The sequence below is a fragment of the Salvelinus alpinus genome, chromosome 2 (assembly GCF_045679555.1).
Source record: "Salvelinus alpinus chromosome 2, SLU_Salpinus.1, whole genome shotgun sequence".
NCBI classification, from domain to species: domain Eukaryota; kingdom Metazoa; phylum Chordata; class Actinopteri; order Salmoniformes; family Salmonidae; genus Salvelinus; species Salvelinus alpinus.
The window spans coordinates 16,129,059-16,147,368 of record NC_092087.1 but is presented as its reverse complement, the minus strand read 5'-3'; the positions used below and the strand labels follow the sequence as shown (position 1 = coordinate 16,147,368).

The 18,310-nt window shown below is 45.2% G+C and overlaps 2 protein-coding genes across 3 annotated transcripts in view; one reads left to right on the top strand and one right to left on the bottom strand.

The window, feature by feature from the left end:
* The window catches only part of LOC139554787 (sodium-coupled neutral amino acid transporter 3-like), a 67,993-nt gene extending 49,943 nt beyond the window's left edge, over positions 1 to 18,050 (bottom strand). The window contains exon 1 of one of the 2 annotated variants that reach the window (XM_071367939.1): positions 17,774 to 18,050. The gene's annotated coding sequence lies outside the window, so the exon portion shown is untranslated. Of the gene's footprint in view, positions 1 to 5,402; positions 5,626 to 17,773 lie in introns of those variants that run through there. The other variant, XM_071367947.1, reaches the window with a different exon arrangement.
* On the top strand, positions 14,593 to 15,615 carry LOC139540538 (uncharacterized). Its single transcript, XM_071344420.1, has one exon. The coding sequence runs from the start codon at positions 14,593 to 14,595 to the stop codon at positions 15,613 to 15,615; it is 1,023 nt and encodes a 340-aa protein (XP_071200521.1).
* Positions 18,051 to 18,310: the final 260 nt, after the last annotated feature.

The following is an 18,310-nucleotide window of genomic DNA, read 5'->3' as shown; positions in this document are numbered from 1 at the left end:
ACCTGTTAATTGAAATGCATTCCAAGTGACTACCTCATGAAGCTGGTTGAGAGAATGCTAAGAGCAAAATTGTCATCAAGGCAAAGGGTGGCTACTTTGAAGAATCTCAAATGTAAAATATATTTTGATTTGTTGAACACTCTAGCTCAGTATGTGTAGCCCATTTATCTGATGCTGTCCGGCCAAAATACTATCCCCCTCATTGGCTACACATTGTAAGACAGAGGGGCGCTGTTTTGCTCGCTCGGATGCTTTCTCCGGTGAGATAGTTTCAGCCACTTGTGAATTGAATTAAAGTTGTCTGGAAGCTGGAAAAGCTGGAATTATTTTGGACGAACAAGTGAATGTAACCTACTTTTTGAATAGGTGGTGCGTCCAATAGGCTAATAAACTAAGCTTCCCCTAAAGTAAATGTAAATACATTTACCAAAATTATACATTTACTCCTGTCTATACAGAGTAAATAAAGTAATTCAAAATACTTCACCAGAAAGCATGACTTAGGTACAGAGGATCATTAGCTTATTTTGTTTCAAATCGCAAGCTTGTAGGCCTACAGTATGACTCTTTGGGAAGCCCACAATTTGGGCAGTACAGGTGGCAATAGGACTAGCTGATTATTGAGTTGTGGCTGTCAGTGAAAAGCATCTAAAATGTGTTAAGATAATGTGTCTTGAGTATAATAAATAAAAATGTTGAGACAAGATGAAGGGGAGGGGTGTGTGGCGAAGATATAGGCGTGTCCCTCTCCAGAATGCATGCGCTCAGCTTTCCAGAATGACTCAGCTGTCTCCCGCCAATTCTTGCACATTCACTGTTTCATTGTGTGCATTGTTTGCCCTTTGATTGTTTATGTTTATCAACTCCCCATTACATACAGTTGAAGTCTGAAGATTACATACACCTTAGCCAAATACATTTAAACTCAGTTTTTCACAATTCCTGACATTTAATCCCAGTAGAAATTCCCTGTTTTAGGTCAGTTAGGATCACCACTTTATTTTAAGAATGTGAAATGTCAGAATAATAGTAGAGAGAATGATTTATTTCAGCTTTTATTTCTTTCATCACATTCCCAGTGGGTCAGAAGTTTACATACACTCAATTAGTTTTTGGTAGCATTGCCTTTAAATTGTTTAACTTGGGTCAAATATTTCAGGTAGCCTTCCACATGCTTCCCACAATAAGTTGGGTGAATTTTGGCCCATTCCTCCTGACAGAGCTGGAGTAACTGAGTCAGTTTTGTAGGCCTCCTTGCTCGCACACGCTTTTTCAGTTCTGCCCACACATTTTCTATAGGATTGAGGTCGGGGCTTTGTGATGGCCACTCCAATACCTTGACTTTGTTGTCCTTAAGCCATTTTGCCACAACTTTGGAAGTATGCTTGGGGTCATTGTCCATTTGTAAGACCCATTTGCGACCAAGCTTTAACTTCCTGACTGATGTCTTGAGATGTTGCTTCAATATATCCACATAATTTTCCTCCCTCATGATGCCATCTATTTTGTGAAGTGCACCAGTCCCTCCTGCAGCAAATCACCCCCACAACATGATGCTGCCACCCCCGTGCTTCACAGTTGGGATGGTGTTCTTCGGGTTGCAAGCCTCCCCCTTTTTCCTCCAAACATAACGATGGTCATTATGGCCAAACAGTTCTATTTTTGTTTCATCAGGCCAGAGGACATTTCTCCAAAAAGTATGATCTTTGTCCCCATGTGCATTTGAAAACCGTAGTCTGGCTTTTTTATGGCGGTTTTGGAGCAGTGGCTTCTTCCATGCTGAGCAGCCTTTCAGGTTATGTCAAAATAGGACTTGTTTTACTGTGGATAGAGATACTGTCATACCTGTTTCCTCCAGCATCTTCACAAGGTCCTTTGCTGTTGTTCTGGGATTGATATGCACTTTTCGCACCAAAGTACGTTCATCTCTAGGAGACAGAACCCGTCTCCTTCCTGAGCGATATGACGGCTGCGTGGTCCCATGGCGTTCATACTTGCATACTATTGTTTGTACAGATGAACATGGTACCTTCAGGCATTTGGAAATTGCTCCCAAGGATGAACCAGACTTGTGGAGGTCTACAATTGTTTTTCTGAGGTCTTGGCTGATTTCTTTTGATTTTCCCATGATGTCAAGCAAAGCGGCACTGAGTTTAAAGGTAGGCCTTGAAATACATCCACAGGTACACCTCCAATTGATTCAATTTATGTCAATTAGCCTATCAGAAGCTTCTAAAGCCATGACATGATTTTCTGTAATTTTCCAAGCTGTTTAAAGGCACAGTCAACTTAGTGTATGTAAACTTCTGACCCACTGGAATTGTGATACAGTGATTTACAAGTGAAATAATCTGTCTGTAAACAATTGTTGGAAAAATTACTTACCGACTCGCCAAAACTATAGTTTGTTAACAAGACATTTGTGGAGTGGTTGAAAAATGAGTTCTAATGACTCCAACCTAAGTGTATGTAAACTTCCGACTTCAACTGTATGTCACCAGTAGTAAATGCATCGTTAATCCCAGTCATTTGGTTACATTAATGAATATATTAAATAGTAATTTACCATTCCCAGAGTGGAAACAATATTTGCAAAGTTCACAACCTGCTGCACTTGTCAGAAACAATTTGGGGTTTATTTCATAACCATCATTTACGAGTTACAGTATTTACATTTTTTCCAAAGACTTGGTTATGTGCCTTTGACAGATTTTTCACCTAAGGGATTTACATTTACATTACATTTACATTTAAGTCATTTAGCAGACGCTCTTATCCAGAGCGACTTACAAATTGGTGCATTCACCTTATGATATCCAGTGGAACAACCACTTTACAATAGTGCATCTAACTCTTTTAAGGGGGGGGGGGGGTTAGAAGGATTACTTTATCCTATCCTAGGTATTCCTTAAAGAGGTGGGGTTTCAGGTGTCTCCGGAAGGTGGTGATTGACTCCGCTGACCTGGCGTCGTGAGGGAGTTTGTTCCACCATTGGGGTGCCAGAGCAGCGAACAGTTTTGACTGGGCTGAGCGGGAACTGTACTTCCTCAGAGGTAGGGAGGCGAGCAGGCCAGAGGTGGATGAACGCAGTGCCCTTGTTTGGGTGTAGGGCCTGATCAGAGCCTGAAGGTACGGAGGTGCCGTTCCCCTCACAGCTCCGTAGGCAAGCACCATGGTCTTGTAGCGGATGCGAGCTTCAACTGGAAGCCAGTGGAGAGAGCGGAGGAGCGGGGTGACGTGAGAGAACTTGGGAAAGTTGAACACCAGACGGGCTGCGGCGTTCTGGATGAGTTGTAGGGGTTTAATGGCACAGGCAGGGAGCCCAGCCAACAGCGAGTTGCAGTAATCCAGACGGGAGATGACAAGTGCCTGGATTAGGACCTGCGCCGCTTCCTGCGTGAGGCAGGGTCGTACTCTGCGAATGTTGTAGAGCATGAACCTACAGGAACGGGTCACCGCCTTGATATTAGTTGAGAACGACAGGGTGTTGTCCAGGATCACGCCAAGGTTCTTAGCACTCTGGGAGGAGGACACAATGGAGTTGTCAACCGTGATGGCGAGATCATGGAACGGGCAGTCCTTCCCCGGGAGGAAGAGCAGCTCCGTCTTGCCGAGGTTCAGCTTGAGGTGGTGATCCGTCATCCACACTGATATGTCTGCCAGACATGCAGAGATGCGATTCACCACCTGGTTATCAGAGGGGGGAAAGGAGAAGATTAATTGTGTGTCGTCTGCATAGCAATGATAGGAGAGACCATGTGAGGATATGACAGAGCCAAGTGACTTGGTGTATAGCGAGAATAGGAGAGGGCCTAGAACAGAGCCCTGGGGGACACCAGTGGTGAGAGCACGTGGTGCGGAGACAGATTCTCGCCACGCCACCTGGTAGGAGCGACCTGTCAGGTAGGACGCAATCCAAGCGTGGGCCGCGCCGGAGATGCCCAGCTCGGAGAGGGTGGAGAGGAGGATCTGATGGTTCACAGTATCAAAGGCAGCCGATAGGTCTAGAAGGATGAGAGCAGAGGAGAGAGAGTTAGCTTTAGCAGTGCGGAGCGCCTCCGTGACACAGAGAAGAGCAGTCTCAGTTGAATGACTAGTCTTGAAACCTGACTGATTTGGATCAAGAAGGTCATTCTGAGAGAGATAGCAGGAGAGCTGGCCAAGGACGGCACGTTCAAGAGTTTTGGAGAGAAAAGAAAGAAGGGATACTGGTCTGTAGTTGTTGACATCGGAGGGATCGAGTGTAGGTTTTTTCAGAAGGGGTGCAACTCTCGCTCTCTTGAAGACGGAAGGGACGTAGCCAGCGGTCAAGGATGAGTTGATGAGCGAGGATTTGAACTGCAATCTTTCAGTTACTGGCCCAACACTCTTAACCACTAGGCTAGCTGTGCTCCAAATGTAGGAAAGTGCCCACACCAATTTCTGATTGTTTTAAAGGACAACTCCACCCAAAAACGTTATTTTGGTATTTGTTTCATTAGTCCATTGTTGATATAGTCTCAAAATGTTTTGCATGCCAGCAATCAAGTTTTCAAGATATGGAACTTTAAAAATACAGAAATACAGGGAAATATCCTGAGTGGTGCAGTAGTCTTAGGCACTGCATCACAGTGCAAGCTGTGCCACTAGAGATTCTGGGTTTGAGTCCAGGCTCTGTCACAGCCAGCCGCGACCGGGAGACCCATGGGGCGCCGCACAATTGGTCCAGTGTCATCTGGCTTAGGGGAGGGTTTGGCCGGCAGGGATGTCCTTGTACCATCGCACGCTAGTGACACCTGCAGTGCACGCTAACACGGTCGCCAGGTGCATGGTGTTTCCTCTGACACTGGTGTGGCTGGCTTCCGGGTTAAGTGGGCAGTGCGGCTTGGTTAGGTTGTGTTGTTTCGGAGGACGCACGGCTTTTAAACTTTGCCTCCCCGAGTCTGTACGGGAGTTGCAGCGATGAGACAAGATGTAACTACCAATTGGATACCACGAAATTGGGGGGTAAAAGTAACCATACAGAAATACAGCCGGTATGATGCATTTTAATCAAATGTTTTATTGTTTAAAAATAGTCGTGTTAAAATATATTACATTACACATTTTAAACTTCACGCCAGTAACACTTCTGTATAATCAATACAATTATTTTATCGATAAGAGTGGGGAAGAACAGTGCTTATGGTTGTGATAAAAACACCAAAGAATTAACGATTAGTAATAAAATAAAGACAATGCTTTCTAAAAGCCTATTTCACACTATAGCCTGCTGAATTCACAAGATAACTTCACTCAAATTAGGATTTCAGCACAAATGAAAATGTTGCATTGACTTGCCCATGGATTTATGTTTCAGCATTGTCTCAATGAAAAGTTCAGCATTCACTACCCACGTGTGACATGCACGAGCAGTTACAAACCTGCTAGAGTTAGCGGCAGGCGGACAAGCAATATCCATCGTCGTAGTACAGATGTAGCCTGAGCTGGAATGTGAAACTAACTGAAAATGGTCAGCTTTAGAAAACCCTGAGTAGATCTAGCTTGCTTCATAGCACACCCCTCTGACATGAGGTGAGTTGAAACAGCCTGAGTGCTGTCATTAATCGAGCATGGAGCCGGGGGTGAGAGGGGCTAAGAGGGCAATGGGCACATGTGGATGGATGAGGAGATGCCCACTGCCCAGGCCATGTGTCAGGAGCAGCCACCACGAGGTGCCAGCACAAAGATCCTGGCAGTGCCTGCTCCTCACCCTCCTTAGCCACGTGCCCGCTGAGTGCTCAGGGACAAAGGGACACATGATCACTTTCCCTCCTGCCTGGCAGCCCTCTGAATGGGATGGGACCCTCTGCAGTCCACCTTGGCAAAGTTGACAATAGGGTGTGTGTGTGTGTGTGTAGGAGGGGTATTGTCTCTCTCGTTGCAGAAGCAGGTTATGCAGCCAACAGTTAAAAAGACATGAACTCATACTTAACATTTGCTTTGACATGACGACATCATCGCTTGTGTTATGTGGCTTGTGATTACTTGCGTAATGTTAACCAGCAATATAATGCCAATATCAAATATTTGGCATAATTTGTGTGACGATTCAGTTGTGGGGCAAAATGTTGTAGTTTGGATTAGCATCTCTTCCTCCCTAGATGAACCTTGGGCTGTCTGTAATGTACTTTTCCCATCAGCAGTTTGTTCATAGTTGTTCGTTAGTTTGTTACCTTGTATTTCAGAGAGAGTGGAACAAAACTGTTTTCCAGCAATAGAACTGGGATGAACGCTGTAGACGTTTCACCGACCATTCCATTCTCACACTGCCTGGGCTTGTGCCTCCCAAATTAGAGTTGTGTTTTTCACCTTGTCGGCTCAGGTATTCAAACCAGCAACCTTTCAGTTACTGGCCCAACAGTCTAACTGCTAGGCTACCTGACACCTTAAAAGCGTGCATGGAGAATTGTGCATGGAGATACATAGACAGAGAACACAGCCAAGTGGACTGGATCCAGCGACTGCGTGACGGGATTGGGGTGCCCCTGGGCCGTGGGCACAGACAGTCCACGTTGAGAAATGCAGCTGTTCTTCTCAGTTACACATCTCATCAAATTCTGTCACGTCAGGCGACAATTATAATAGCTTGCGGGAAACCATTGAAATGTACCGAAGCCAGGGTGACGTGATCCCACTGTAATGGAAAACCATGATAGCTGTGGTACTTTCCATAGACCATTTGTATTTTTATTTATTATGGATTATGTTGGAGAGGCTTCCATTAAAGAACACCCTCTATGTGCTGTTACTCTTCCTGGGGTCCAGCAAAATTAAGGCAGTTGATACAATTTTAAAAACATTACAATAAATGCACAGATTTGCCAACACACTGTGTGCCCTCAGGTGCCTACTCCACCACCACCACATATCTACAGTACAACATCCATGTGTACGTGTGTATGTATATGTTTGTGTGGCTTCACATTCCCGCTGTTCCATAAGGTGTATTTTTTATCTGTTTTTTAAATCACATTTTACTCCTTGCATCAGTTACTTGATGTGGAATAGAGTTCCATGTAGTCATGGCTCTATGTAGTACTGTGCGCCTCACATAGTCTGTTCTGAACTTGGGGACTGTGAAGAAATCCCTTGTGGCAGGTTTTGTGGGGTAATTTTAAACTGAACCTTTATTTAACCAGGCAAGTCAGTTAAGAACAAATTATTATTTACAATGACGGCCTTGGAACAGTGGGTTGACGGCCTTGGAACAGTGGGTTGACGGCCTTGGAACAGTGGGTTAACTGCCTTGTTCAGGTGCAGAACGACAGATTTTTACCTTGACAGCTCGGGTATTCAATCCAGCAACCTTTCAGTTACTGGCCCAATGCTCTAACCACTAGGCTACCTGCCGCCCCATGGGTATTCAAGCTGTGTGCCAGTAGTTCAAACAGACAGCTTGGTGCATTCAACATGTCAATACCTCTCATAAATACAAGTAATGATGAAGAAAATCTCTCCTCCACTGAGCCAAGAGAGATTGACATGCATATTATTAATATTAGCCTCTGTGTACATCCAAGGGCCAGCCGTGCTACCCCGTTCTGAGCCAATTGCAATTTTCCTAAGTTCCTTTTTGTGGCACCTGACCACAATACTGAACAGTAGTCCAGGTGGGACAAAACTAGGGCCTGTAGGACCTGCCTTGTTGATAGTGCTGTTTAAGAAGGTAGAGAAGCACTTTATTATAGACAGACTTCTCACCATCTTAGCTACTGTTGTATCAATATGTTTTGACCATGACAGTTTACAATCCAGGGTTACTCCAAGCAGTTTAGTCAGTTTACAATTGGCTCATTCATCCCCCTCCTCTCCCCTGTAACTATTCCCCAGGTCGTTGCTGCAAATGAGAACGTGTTCACAGTCAACTTACCTGGTAAAATAACGGTAAAATAAAATATATAAATAAAAAATCTCAACTTGCTCAATTTCCACATTATTTATTATAAGATTTAGTTGAGGTTTAGGGTTTAGTGAATGATTTGTCCCAAATACAATGCTTCTAGTTTTAGAAATATTTAGGAGTAACTTATTCCCCGCCACCCACTCTGAAACATACTGCAGCTCTTTGTTAAGTGTTACAGTCATTTCAGTCGCTGTAGTAGCTGACATGCATAGTATTGAGTCATCCGCATACATACAGTGGTTGCTCCACTAAAAGTTTTGCGATTATGCTGCGGGACTTAGAGGTAATTTGTGGTTTAGTACGGTACCCTGCGTCACTACTTCATTGCTCCAGGCCAGTGCAAGGGGGAGTTAGAGCACAGATTATGCTTTTGGGTCCCAAGGCGCTACTGTGTCTCTGTAGTACTGTAGCCTACTCCCGGCCAGTCACATTGTACAGGGCCTTAGTGACGCAGTGGTCTAAGACAGTGCAGCCTGTGTTGTTACAGATGCTGGTTCAATACCTGTGCCGGTCTCAACTGGGAGACCCATGAGATGACTGTAGTTTTTGGTTTCTCTCCCTCTAAAAACGGAAATAAATCATTCCAAATAACAAACTGGCTTTATTTACAAATTAGTAACAATGTCTCACCCCATGTTCAAGAATGGCCTTTTTCTCGCTTCTCGCTCATTTTACGTTATTTGAAAACGAAATCATCTCCAAAATATTGTTATTTTTTAAACAAAGCTTATTATTATTATTAATTTAGAATTATATAAAAGCCCCTTGGACATTCTCACAGATATATTATTAACCCTGTTGTTATCAGGACAATATATATCGGTCATGTGGGTCATAGCTCCCGAGTGGCACACAATGGGATTGCCTTGCAGTTCTCCAGCTGTATCCACTGAAATAGAGGTGGGCGCACGAGGTTCAAGGCACGAGGGCAGGGGGCTTTACGGAATTCAAAATGACAATGCTTGTCTTTCATAATTTGGTCAGATATACTTGGATGTGTAGTGTCAGCGTTTGTTGCTGGAATGTCATGCCTAAGTTTGCTAATCTTGCCAATGAAGTATTATTTGGTTTTGTGATGAATGAGCGATCTGATTCAATGAATGATGGAGCTGAGTTTGCTTTTTTTCCCAAAATATCATTTAAGGTGTTCCAAATCTTTTTACTATCATTCTTTATTAAATTAATCTTTATTTCTGTCACACCTTGATCTGTTTCACCTGTCTTTGTGCTTGTCTCCACCCCCCTTCAGGTGTCGCCCACCATCCCCATTATCCCCTGTGTATTTATACCTGTGTTCTCTGTTTGTCTGTTGCCAGTTCGATTTGTTCGTGAAACCTACAAGCGTTTATTCCCCTGCTCCTGCCTGTTTCTTGCTCCTGTTTTCTAGTCCTTCCCGGTTTTGACCTTTCTGCCTGCCCTGACCCTAAGACTGCCTGCCGTCCTGTACCTTACCCCACCTCTCTGGATTATTGAACCCTGCCTGCCTTTGACCTGTTGTTTGCCTGCCCCTGTTTAAGGAATAAACTTTTGTTTCTTCAACACTGTCTGCATCTGGGTCATACCTTAAACGTGATAGTTTCATAGTGTAGTTCTTTTTATTCAGTTTAGTCACATGATTTCTCAATTTACATAGCATAGTGTAATAACACATGGTTAATGGATGTAGTAGCTCTGTGACAACACACGGGTGTAGAATGTGACGTCTACACACAGAAGGTTAGTCAAGGTCAAGAGTCATAAGAAGAGCTGTAGAATATGGTGGGTGCCAGGCACGTAAGCAATACTAACAGAGCTACACAGATACTTTTCACCTTCGAAAACCTGATCCAACCAAACAGACACAGGAGGAGTGCACTACAAAAGTGTTTAACCCCTGTCCTCAAACCAAGCAAACATAAAGTGCAACCAAAGCATTTTCAAACCTGGTAAAAACACAACATGTGAAAATTGTTTTACGCAAATGAACCCCTCCCTTTACAAACCTGGTTAAGCAAAGCCAACACAAACCATTTTGTGATGCAAACTCTCTCCCTCCTCTCTGGTTTGGTTCTGGCAAACTTTCTGAGCTTTCTGAGAATATAGCTCAAAGAAACAGCCTAGTAACAGAGTGTTAGCCACAGGGCAACTTTGCAATAAGACTCCAGGTCCTTCTTCGCTTCTTCTGACACTTGAGGCACAACTTTGGGTCTGAGCCCAGGTCAGGATGGCTCCACTGGCTCGGCTTACACTTGTGACTGTGCAAACTAAAGGTCTGCCTCACACGACTCTGTAACATCACACGCTCTGTCGGTCTCTGTCTGTGTCAGATTGCACTATACTGAACTCTGATTTACTCCCATTATTCAAAGCCCCTGTCGGAATAAAACACCTTCATACAATGCAGCACCATCATAGTTTAATGGCTGTAGTGTTTTAATGACGCGGTATATCAGGAGTTCATGGACAGCAGCAGCCAGAAGGCCAGTTTCCCTGCGAGGCTCCAGTAAGGCCTCTTTACAGCTGCTTTATACGCAGCCGTTATATTGTTTGTTTTTCATGGGAGATCATAATATGATCTTATCTAAATATTTATATTACCGGTGACATACTACAGTACTGTACCAACTAGGAAAATTATACAGTCATAACTATCAGCATTCATTCCTTCGGCTCTGTGCTTTAACTCAGGATCTGTGTGTAGTTAATCCGACCCTCTCTGCCTAGTCGTCGCCATTTTTACCTGTTGTTGCTGTGTTAGACTAGCACCCTGTTATTGCTGCTGTTATCTTACCTGTTGTTTTAGCTAGCTCTCCCAATCAAGACCTGCAATCACTTTATGCCTTATTGTATGTCTCTCTCAAATATCAATATGCCTTGCATACTGTTGTTCAGGCTAGTTTTCATTATCATTGTTTTGGTTTGCAATGGACCCTGTAGTTCCACTCTCCGTACCTCTGATACCCCCTTTGTCCCACCCCCCACACATGCGGTGACCTCACCCATTGAGACCAGCATGTCCAGAGATACAACCTCTCTTATCATCACCCAGTGCCTGGGCTTGCCTCCGCTGTACCCGCGCCCCTCCATACCCCTGTCTGCACATTATGCCCAGAATCTATTCTACCACGCCCATAAATCTGCTCCTTTTATTCTTTGTCCCCAACGCTCTAGGCGACCAGTTCTGATAGCCTTTAGCCGCACCCTCATCCTACTACTCCTCTGTTCCTCGGGTGATGTGGAGGTAAACCCAGGCCCTGCATGTCCCCAGTCACCCTCATTTGTTGACTTCTGTGATCGAAAAAGCCTTGGCCTCATGCATGTCAACATCAGAAGCCTCCTCCCTAAGTTTGCCTTACTCACCGCTTTAGCACACTCTGCCAATCCTGATGTCCTTGCCGTGTCCGAATCCTGGCTTAGGAAGGCCACCAAAAATTCTGAGATTTCCATACCCAACTATAACACTTTCCGTCAAGATAGAACTGCCAAAGGGGGAGGAGTTGCAATCTACTGCAGAGATAGCCTGCAAAGTTCTGTCATACTTTCCAGGTCTATGCCCAAACAGTTCGAACTTCTAATTTTAAAAATTAATCTCTCCAGAAATAAGTCTCTCACTGTTGCCGCCTGCTACCGACCCCCCTCAGCTCCCAGCTGTGCCCTGGACACCATCTGTGAATTGATCGCTCCCCATCTAGCTTCAGAGTTTGTTCTGTTAGGTGACCTAAACTGGGATATGCTTAACACCCCGGCAGTCCTACAATCCAAGCTTGATGCCCTCAATCTCACACAAATCATCAAGGAACCCACCAGGTACAACCCTAAATCCGTAAACATGGGCACCCTAATAGACATTATCCTGACCAACCTGCCCTCCAAATACACCTCTGCTGTCTTCAATCAAGATCTCAGCGATCACTGCCTCATTGCCTGTATCCGCCACGGGTCCGCGGTCAAACGACCACCCCTCATCACTGTCAAACGCTCCCTAAAACACTTCTGCGAGCAGGCCTTTCTAATCGACCTGGCCCGGGTACCCTGGAAGGATATTGACCTCATCCCGTCAGTTGAGGATGCCTGGTCATTCTTTAAATGTTACTTCCTCACCATATTAGACAAGCATGCTCCGTTCAAAAAATGCAGAACCAAGAACAGATATAGCCCTTGGTTCACTCCAGACCTGACTGCCCTCGACCAGCACAAAAACATCCTGTGGCGAACTGCAATAGCATCGAAGAGCCCCCGCGATATGCAACTGTTCAGGGAAGTCAGGAACCAATACACGCAGTCAGTCAGGAAAGCAAAGGCCAGCTTTTTCAAGCAGAAATTCGCATCCTGTAGCTCTAACTCCAAAAAGTTCTGGGATACTGTAAAGTCCATGGAGAACAAGAGCACCTCCTCCCAGCTGCCCACTGCACTGAGGCTAGGTAACACGGTCACCACCGATAAATCCGTGATAATCGAAGACTTCAACAAGCATTTCTCAATGGCTGGCCATGCCTTCCTCCTGGCGACTCCAACCTTGGCCAACAGCCCCGCCCCCCCCGCTGCTACTCGCCCAAGCCTCCCCAGCTTCTCCTTTACCCAAATCCAGATAGCAGATGTTTTGAAAGAGCTGGAAAACCTGGACCCATACAAATCAGCTGGGCTTGACAATCTGGACCCCCTATTTCTGAAACTGTCCGCCGCCATTGTCGCACCCCCTATTACCAGCCTGTTCAACCTCTCCTTCGTATCATCTGAGATCCCCAAGGATTGGAAAGCTGCCGCGGTCATCCCCCTCTTCAAAGGGGGAGACACCCTGGACCCAAACTGTTACAGACCTATATCCATCCTGCCCTGCCTATCTAAGGTCTTCGAAAGCCAAGTCAACAAACAGATCACTGACCATCTCGAATCCCACCGTACCTTCTCCGCTGTGCAATCCGGTTTCCGAGCCGGTCACGGGTGCACCTCAGCCACGCTCAAGGTACTAAACGATATCATAACCGCCATCGATAAAAGACATTACTGTGCAGCCGTCTTCATCGACCTGGCCAAGGCTTTCGACTCTGTCAATCACCATATTCTTATCGGCAGACTCAGTAGCCTCGGTTTTTCTAATGACTGCCTTGCCTGGTTCACCAACTACTTTGCAGACAGAGTTCAGTGTGTCAAATCGGAGGGCATGTTGTCCGGTCCTCTGGCAGTCTCTATGGGGGTACCACAGGGTTCAATTCTCGGGCCGACTCTTTTCTCTGTATACATCAATGATGTTGCTCTTGCTGCGGGCGATTCCCTGATCCACCTCTACGCAGACGACACCATTCTATATACTTCCGGCCCTTCCTTGGACACTGTGCTATCTAACCTCCAAACGAGCTTCAATGCCATACAACACTCCTTCCGTGGCCTCCAACTGCTCTTAAACGCTAGTAAAACCAAATGCATGCTTTTCAACCGTTCGCTGCCTGCACCCGCACGCCCGACTAGCATCACCACCCTGGACGGTTCCGACCTAGAATATGTGGACATCTATAAGTACCTAGGTGTCTGGCTAGACTGCAAACTCTCCTTCCAGACTCATATCAAACATCTCCAATCCAAAATCAAATCAAGAATCGGCTTTCTATTCCGCAACAAAGCCTCCTTCACTCACGCCGCCAAACTTACCCTAGTAAAACTGACTATCCTACCGATCCTCGACTTCGGCGATGTCATCTACAAAATAGCTTCCAACACTCTACTCAGCAAACTGGATGCAGTTTATCACAGTGCCATTCGTTTTGTTACTAAAGCACCTTATACGACCCACCACTGCGACCTGTATGCCCTAGTCGGCTGGCCCTCGCTACATGTTCGTCGTCAGACCCACTGGCTCCAGGTCATCTACAAGGCTATGCTAGGTAAAGTGCCGCCTTATCTCAGTTCACTGGTCACGATGGCCTACACCCACCCGCAGCACGCGCTCCAGCAGGTGTATCTCACTGATCATCCCTAAAGCTAAAACCTCATTTGGACGCCTTTCCTTCCAGTTCTCTGCTGCCTGCGACTGGAACGAATTGCAAAAATCTCTGAAGTTGGAGACTTTTATCTCCCTCAACAACTTTAAAAATCTGCTATCCGAGCAGCTCACCGATCGCTGCAGCTGTACATAGTCCATCTGTAAACTACCCACCCAATTTTACCTACCTCACCCCCCATACTGCTTTTATTTATTTACTTTTCTGCTCTTTTGCACACCAGTATCTCTTCTTGCACATGATCATCTGATGATTTATCACTCCAGTGTTAATCTGCTAAATTGTAATTATTCGATTTATTGCCTACCTCATGCCTTTTGCACACATTGTATATAGATTCTCTTTTTTTCTACCATGTTATTGACTTGTTTATTGTTTACTCCATGTGTAACTCTGTGTTGTCTGTTCACACTGCTATGCTTTATCTTGGCCAGGTCGCAGTTGCAAATGAGAACTTGTTCTCAACTAGCCTACCTGGTTAAATAAAGGTGAAATAAAAAAATAAAAATGAAAAATGAAAGCAATGGCATGGCTTGGCATCCTTTGGTATATGCTGGGCTGGAAACCTCAACAGTACAATTTCAGTCAAGCACCAGCAGCTATATAGGGACCCTATAGGTGGCTGGAACAATACATAAAAAACATAAACAAAGACGGGTGACTGTCCTGTGACTTGATCCATATAAATACAGAATGTCAAATGACAAGGTCATGTCTGAAGGGGACCCATCCGGGCCAGATAGGGAAAGGACTGGGATAAGAATAAACTCCACTTTAACAGAGCTGGCGGCTTGGATCAAACATAACTATTCACAGGGCTCTTCACTTCAGACTGACAGGAGAGCACAGCTGCCTCTTTCCCATCCAGCCTGGTCCCAGGACAGACCTACCAGCCACCCCTCCAATCCCAGGACAGACCCGCCAGCCACCCCTCCAATCCCAGCACAGACCCGCCAGCCACCCCTCCAATCCCAGGACAGACCCGCCAGCCACCCCTCCAATCCCAGGACAGACCCGCCAGCCACCCCTCCAATCCCAGCACAGACCCGCCAGCCACCCCTCCAATCCCAGCACAGAACTACCAGCCACCCCTCCAATCCCAGGACAGACCCGCCAGCCACCCCTCCAATCCCAGGACAGATCCGCCAGCCACCCCTCCAATCCCAAGACAGACCTACCAGCCACCCCTCCAATCCCAGGACAGACCCGCCAGCCACCCCTCCAATCCCAGGACAGACCCGCCAGCCACCCCTCCAATCCCAGGACAGATCCGCCAGCCACCCCTCCAATCCCAGGACAGACCCGCCAGCCACCCCTCCAATCCCAGGACAGACCTACCAGCCACCCCTCCAATCCCAGGACATACCTACCAGCCACCCCTCCAATCCCAGCACAGACCCGCCAGCCACCCCTCCAATCCCAGGACAGACCTACCAGCCACCCCTCCAATCCCAGGACAGACCCGCCAGCCACCCCTCCAATCCCAGGACAGACCTACCAGCCACCCCTCCAATCCCAGGACAGACCTACCAGCCACCCCTCCAATCCCAGGACAGACCCGCCAGCCACCCCTCCAATCCCAGGACAGATCCACCAGCCACCCCTCCAATCCCAGGACAGACCCGCCAGCCACCCCTCCAATCCCAGTACAGACCTACCAGCCACCCCTCCAATCCCAGGACAGACCCACCAGCCACCCCTCCAATCCCATCTTGAATGCGGAGCCAGGTCAACCAATCAGCTACTCCAACCCGCCATGCCCTAGTTGGGGGGGGGGGGGGGGTCACTGACTGGAGCCCTGCTTATCAGCCCTGTTCTCCAGCCTCACCTGTAAAGTTCTCTGTTTCATTTAGGGACCGGGGAGAAAACACAATAACTCCAAAACAGTGAAAAGATTGTTCCTGTGCAAAATGTCCAAATGTCATCAGTTTAACCGGTTTTAAGGAAATGAAAAGCTGAGAAAACGATGAAACACGTTTCTGATAAGACTTCAGGTTGTCTTGAGTGCATATTTGATGTGGTTGAAATACTGTGTGCTTGCATTAACAGTGTCACAGGTAACACGTTACACACGCATTTGCATTTTCTCAACAGGTGCTGAAAGAAATAAGTCATATTTCTCCACTCCTGTTTCCGAGACAAAATTAACATTTGTTGTATAATTTTACTGCAAGAAATGCATAATTCTGCATGAGTTAATATCATATTATACTACATGTAAGCGGTTATAGGCCTATAGTCAGTGTCCAGATTTCAGTTACTATTCTGTTTAACCCATATGAACTTAAATTAGAAATATTATTTTTATTCATCGATACAGGTATACTCGTGAGCTGGATTTCAAAGGTACATGTAAACAGCTTATCCTGAATAAGACCTTAAGAGGGATATGAGCGACTATCTGGAATACTCTGAGCATGTAAACATGGTCATTGATTTATATCTACACTAGATGACGGACAGGGGGTGCTGTTTTGAAGCCTCCACCCCTCTATCTTGGCACTTTCCAACCACCATTGTAAAACATATTTTGGAAGCTATAGAAATTAATTTATTAATGTCTACATTTGTTTTTGCAACGTTTATTATATTACAGACACCCTAGTGCATACATTTAAACAATATTATATGAGCTAAACATTCACATAAAAATATATATTAAAACATTTTCCTTAAAGTATATTTTTTGGAAAGTTCTAATGTTACTGTCCCGACTACAACAACAAAACACTTAAATACATGTAATTTAGTACTTAAAACATTTAATTGACATACTGTAGAATTCCATTCATTCCTATGGAGGACTGCTCCTACTGGGGAGTACCAATATGGCTGACCGGTGGCTTCAAAGCTTCTCAATGGCCAATACATAGCATCAGCAAGGGTTTATATACATCATTGGTTTTGACGTGGGAGCGTGGGAGGTAGGCATATTGGGAAATAAATGGTCCCCCATGCGGTCTATGATACTTATCCACTGCTACATTCCACATGACCAGGACTCATATTTCAACAAAGTATGGGCAAATGCTACTTATACTGGCCTGAAAAAGCTTGTTTAAAATCAAAGAATGCCATTATGCACAGATCAAGAATCATGCGCTTCAAGTCCCCAATGTCTGAGGTACTATTGCTCCATTATGTGGGGGGGACCTATATGCAACAAGAGACTTACTCTTTAAAAATTCTGATTGAAATAGAAATAAATTGATTAGCACAATGGATATAATTTATCCCACATGCCTATCACATGTCTCATTCAGTGAGGGGGTTTCCTTACAAGATCATATACATAGAGGTACATTTAGGTACTCTCAGGGGCCATGCATGCACTGTTTTTTAATGGTTATGCTATCTGGCAATGAAACTTGAGTCACATGTGCAAACACACATGGAGTGCACAAGATATTGTGAAGGTGGCAAAATCAAATGGAAATGTGGTTTTTATGTAGTCTTCAAGGCACCAAGGTCTGGACGAGTAAGACAACGAAACGAACTGACAGTTGTCTCCTTCTAAGAAGGCACATGTTGGTGACATTTGCGCGTCGCGCCATAAGCCTATTAAATATTTGTGAGAAAAAAAACTAAACTAAGGGATAAGAAATAAGGCATATTAAATCGTATATGGCATATGAAGGCATTGCTCATTCATGTGAATAAGGAATGGTTATTTTTCTTTTTCATTGTCTTCACCAACGTGTTGTCAGTACGCGTCAATTGGGTTTCATAAATGGAATAGATTCTCGAGCTTCAGTTTTGAATGAACTATGTATTCAAATGTGGAACAATCAATCAAAACATTCGACAATTCAGTGATCAATGAATCGTGTTTCTTTACACAGAGGCAAGCGTTGAAATACTGTTAAAATCTTACCAGTTGAGTCGAGTGCCACGCTGGGAATTAATTCCGTGTTTAATTATATATTTTACACCTCTTTACTCTCAACGCTATCCTCTTCTTTTCTTGACTCCTCGGTCTCTTCTCTTTTTTATCTCTAAGATAATCACGCGCACTCAATTATCTATTGTAGTTTGTAGTAAAACAAAAATGTTCATTGAGAGATGAACCGCATTTGTAAATGGACTATAGCTGAGCTGTCAGGCTTGTTTTAAGTTCCGCCTCCCCTGTCGGTGCCTGCTATCTATTCTATTCGTTCAAGGTTCCCACTCTCTGTGCGCGTGGTGAGGAAATAATCGGAAACGCACGGTGGGTTACTTTCATGTCCTTAGTTTTTACTGCCTGTAATGTACCGTAGCGAATTCGGTGGGTAGCCCAGATCCGGACTCGTCAAGCAAACACATTAACCGTTACGCCAAGATGTCCAAACCTTTTGATGAGATCACCAGGTGTTGGGTTAAGGTAGCTACAATACAAACCATACGATATGCATGCAGCAATGCCATGTAGGCT

Bases quoted from the DNA above. Each gene is read 5' to 3' on its own strand.
- LOC139540538 (XM_071344420.1), top strand. From the start codon at position 14,593: ATGTCAAATGACAAGGTCATGTCTGAAGGGGACCCATCCGGGCCAGAT.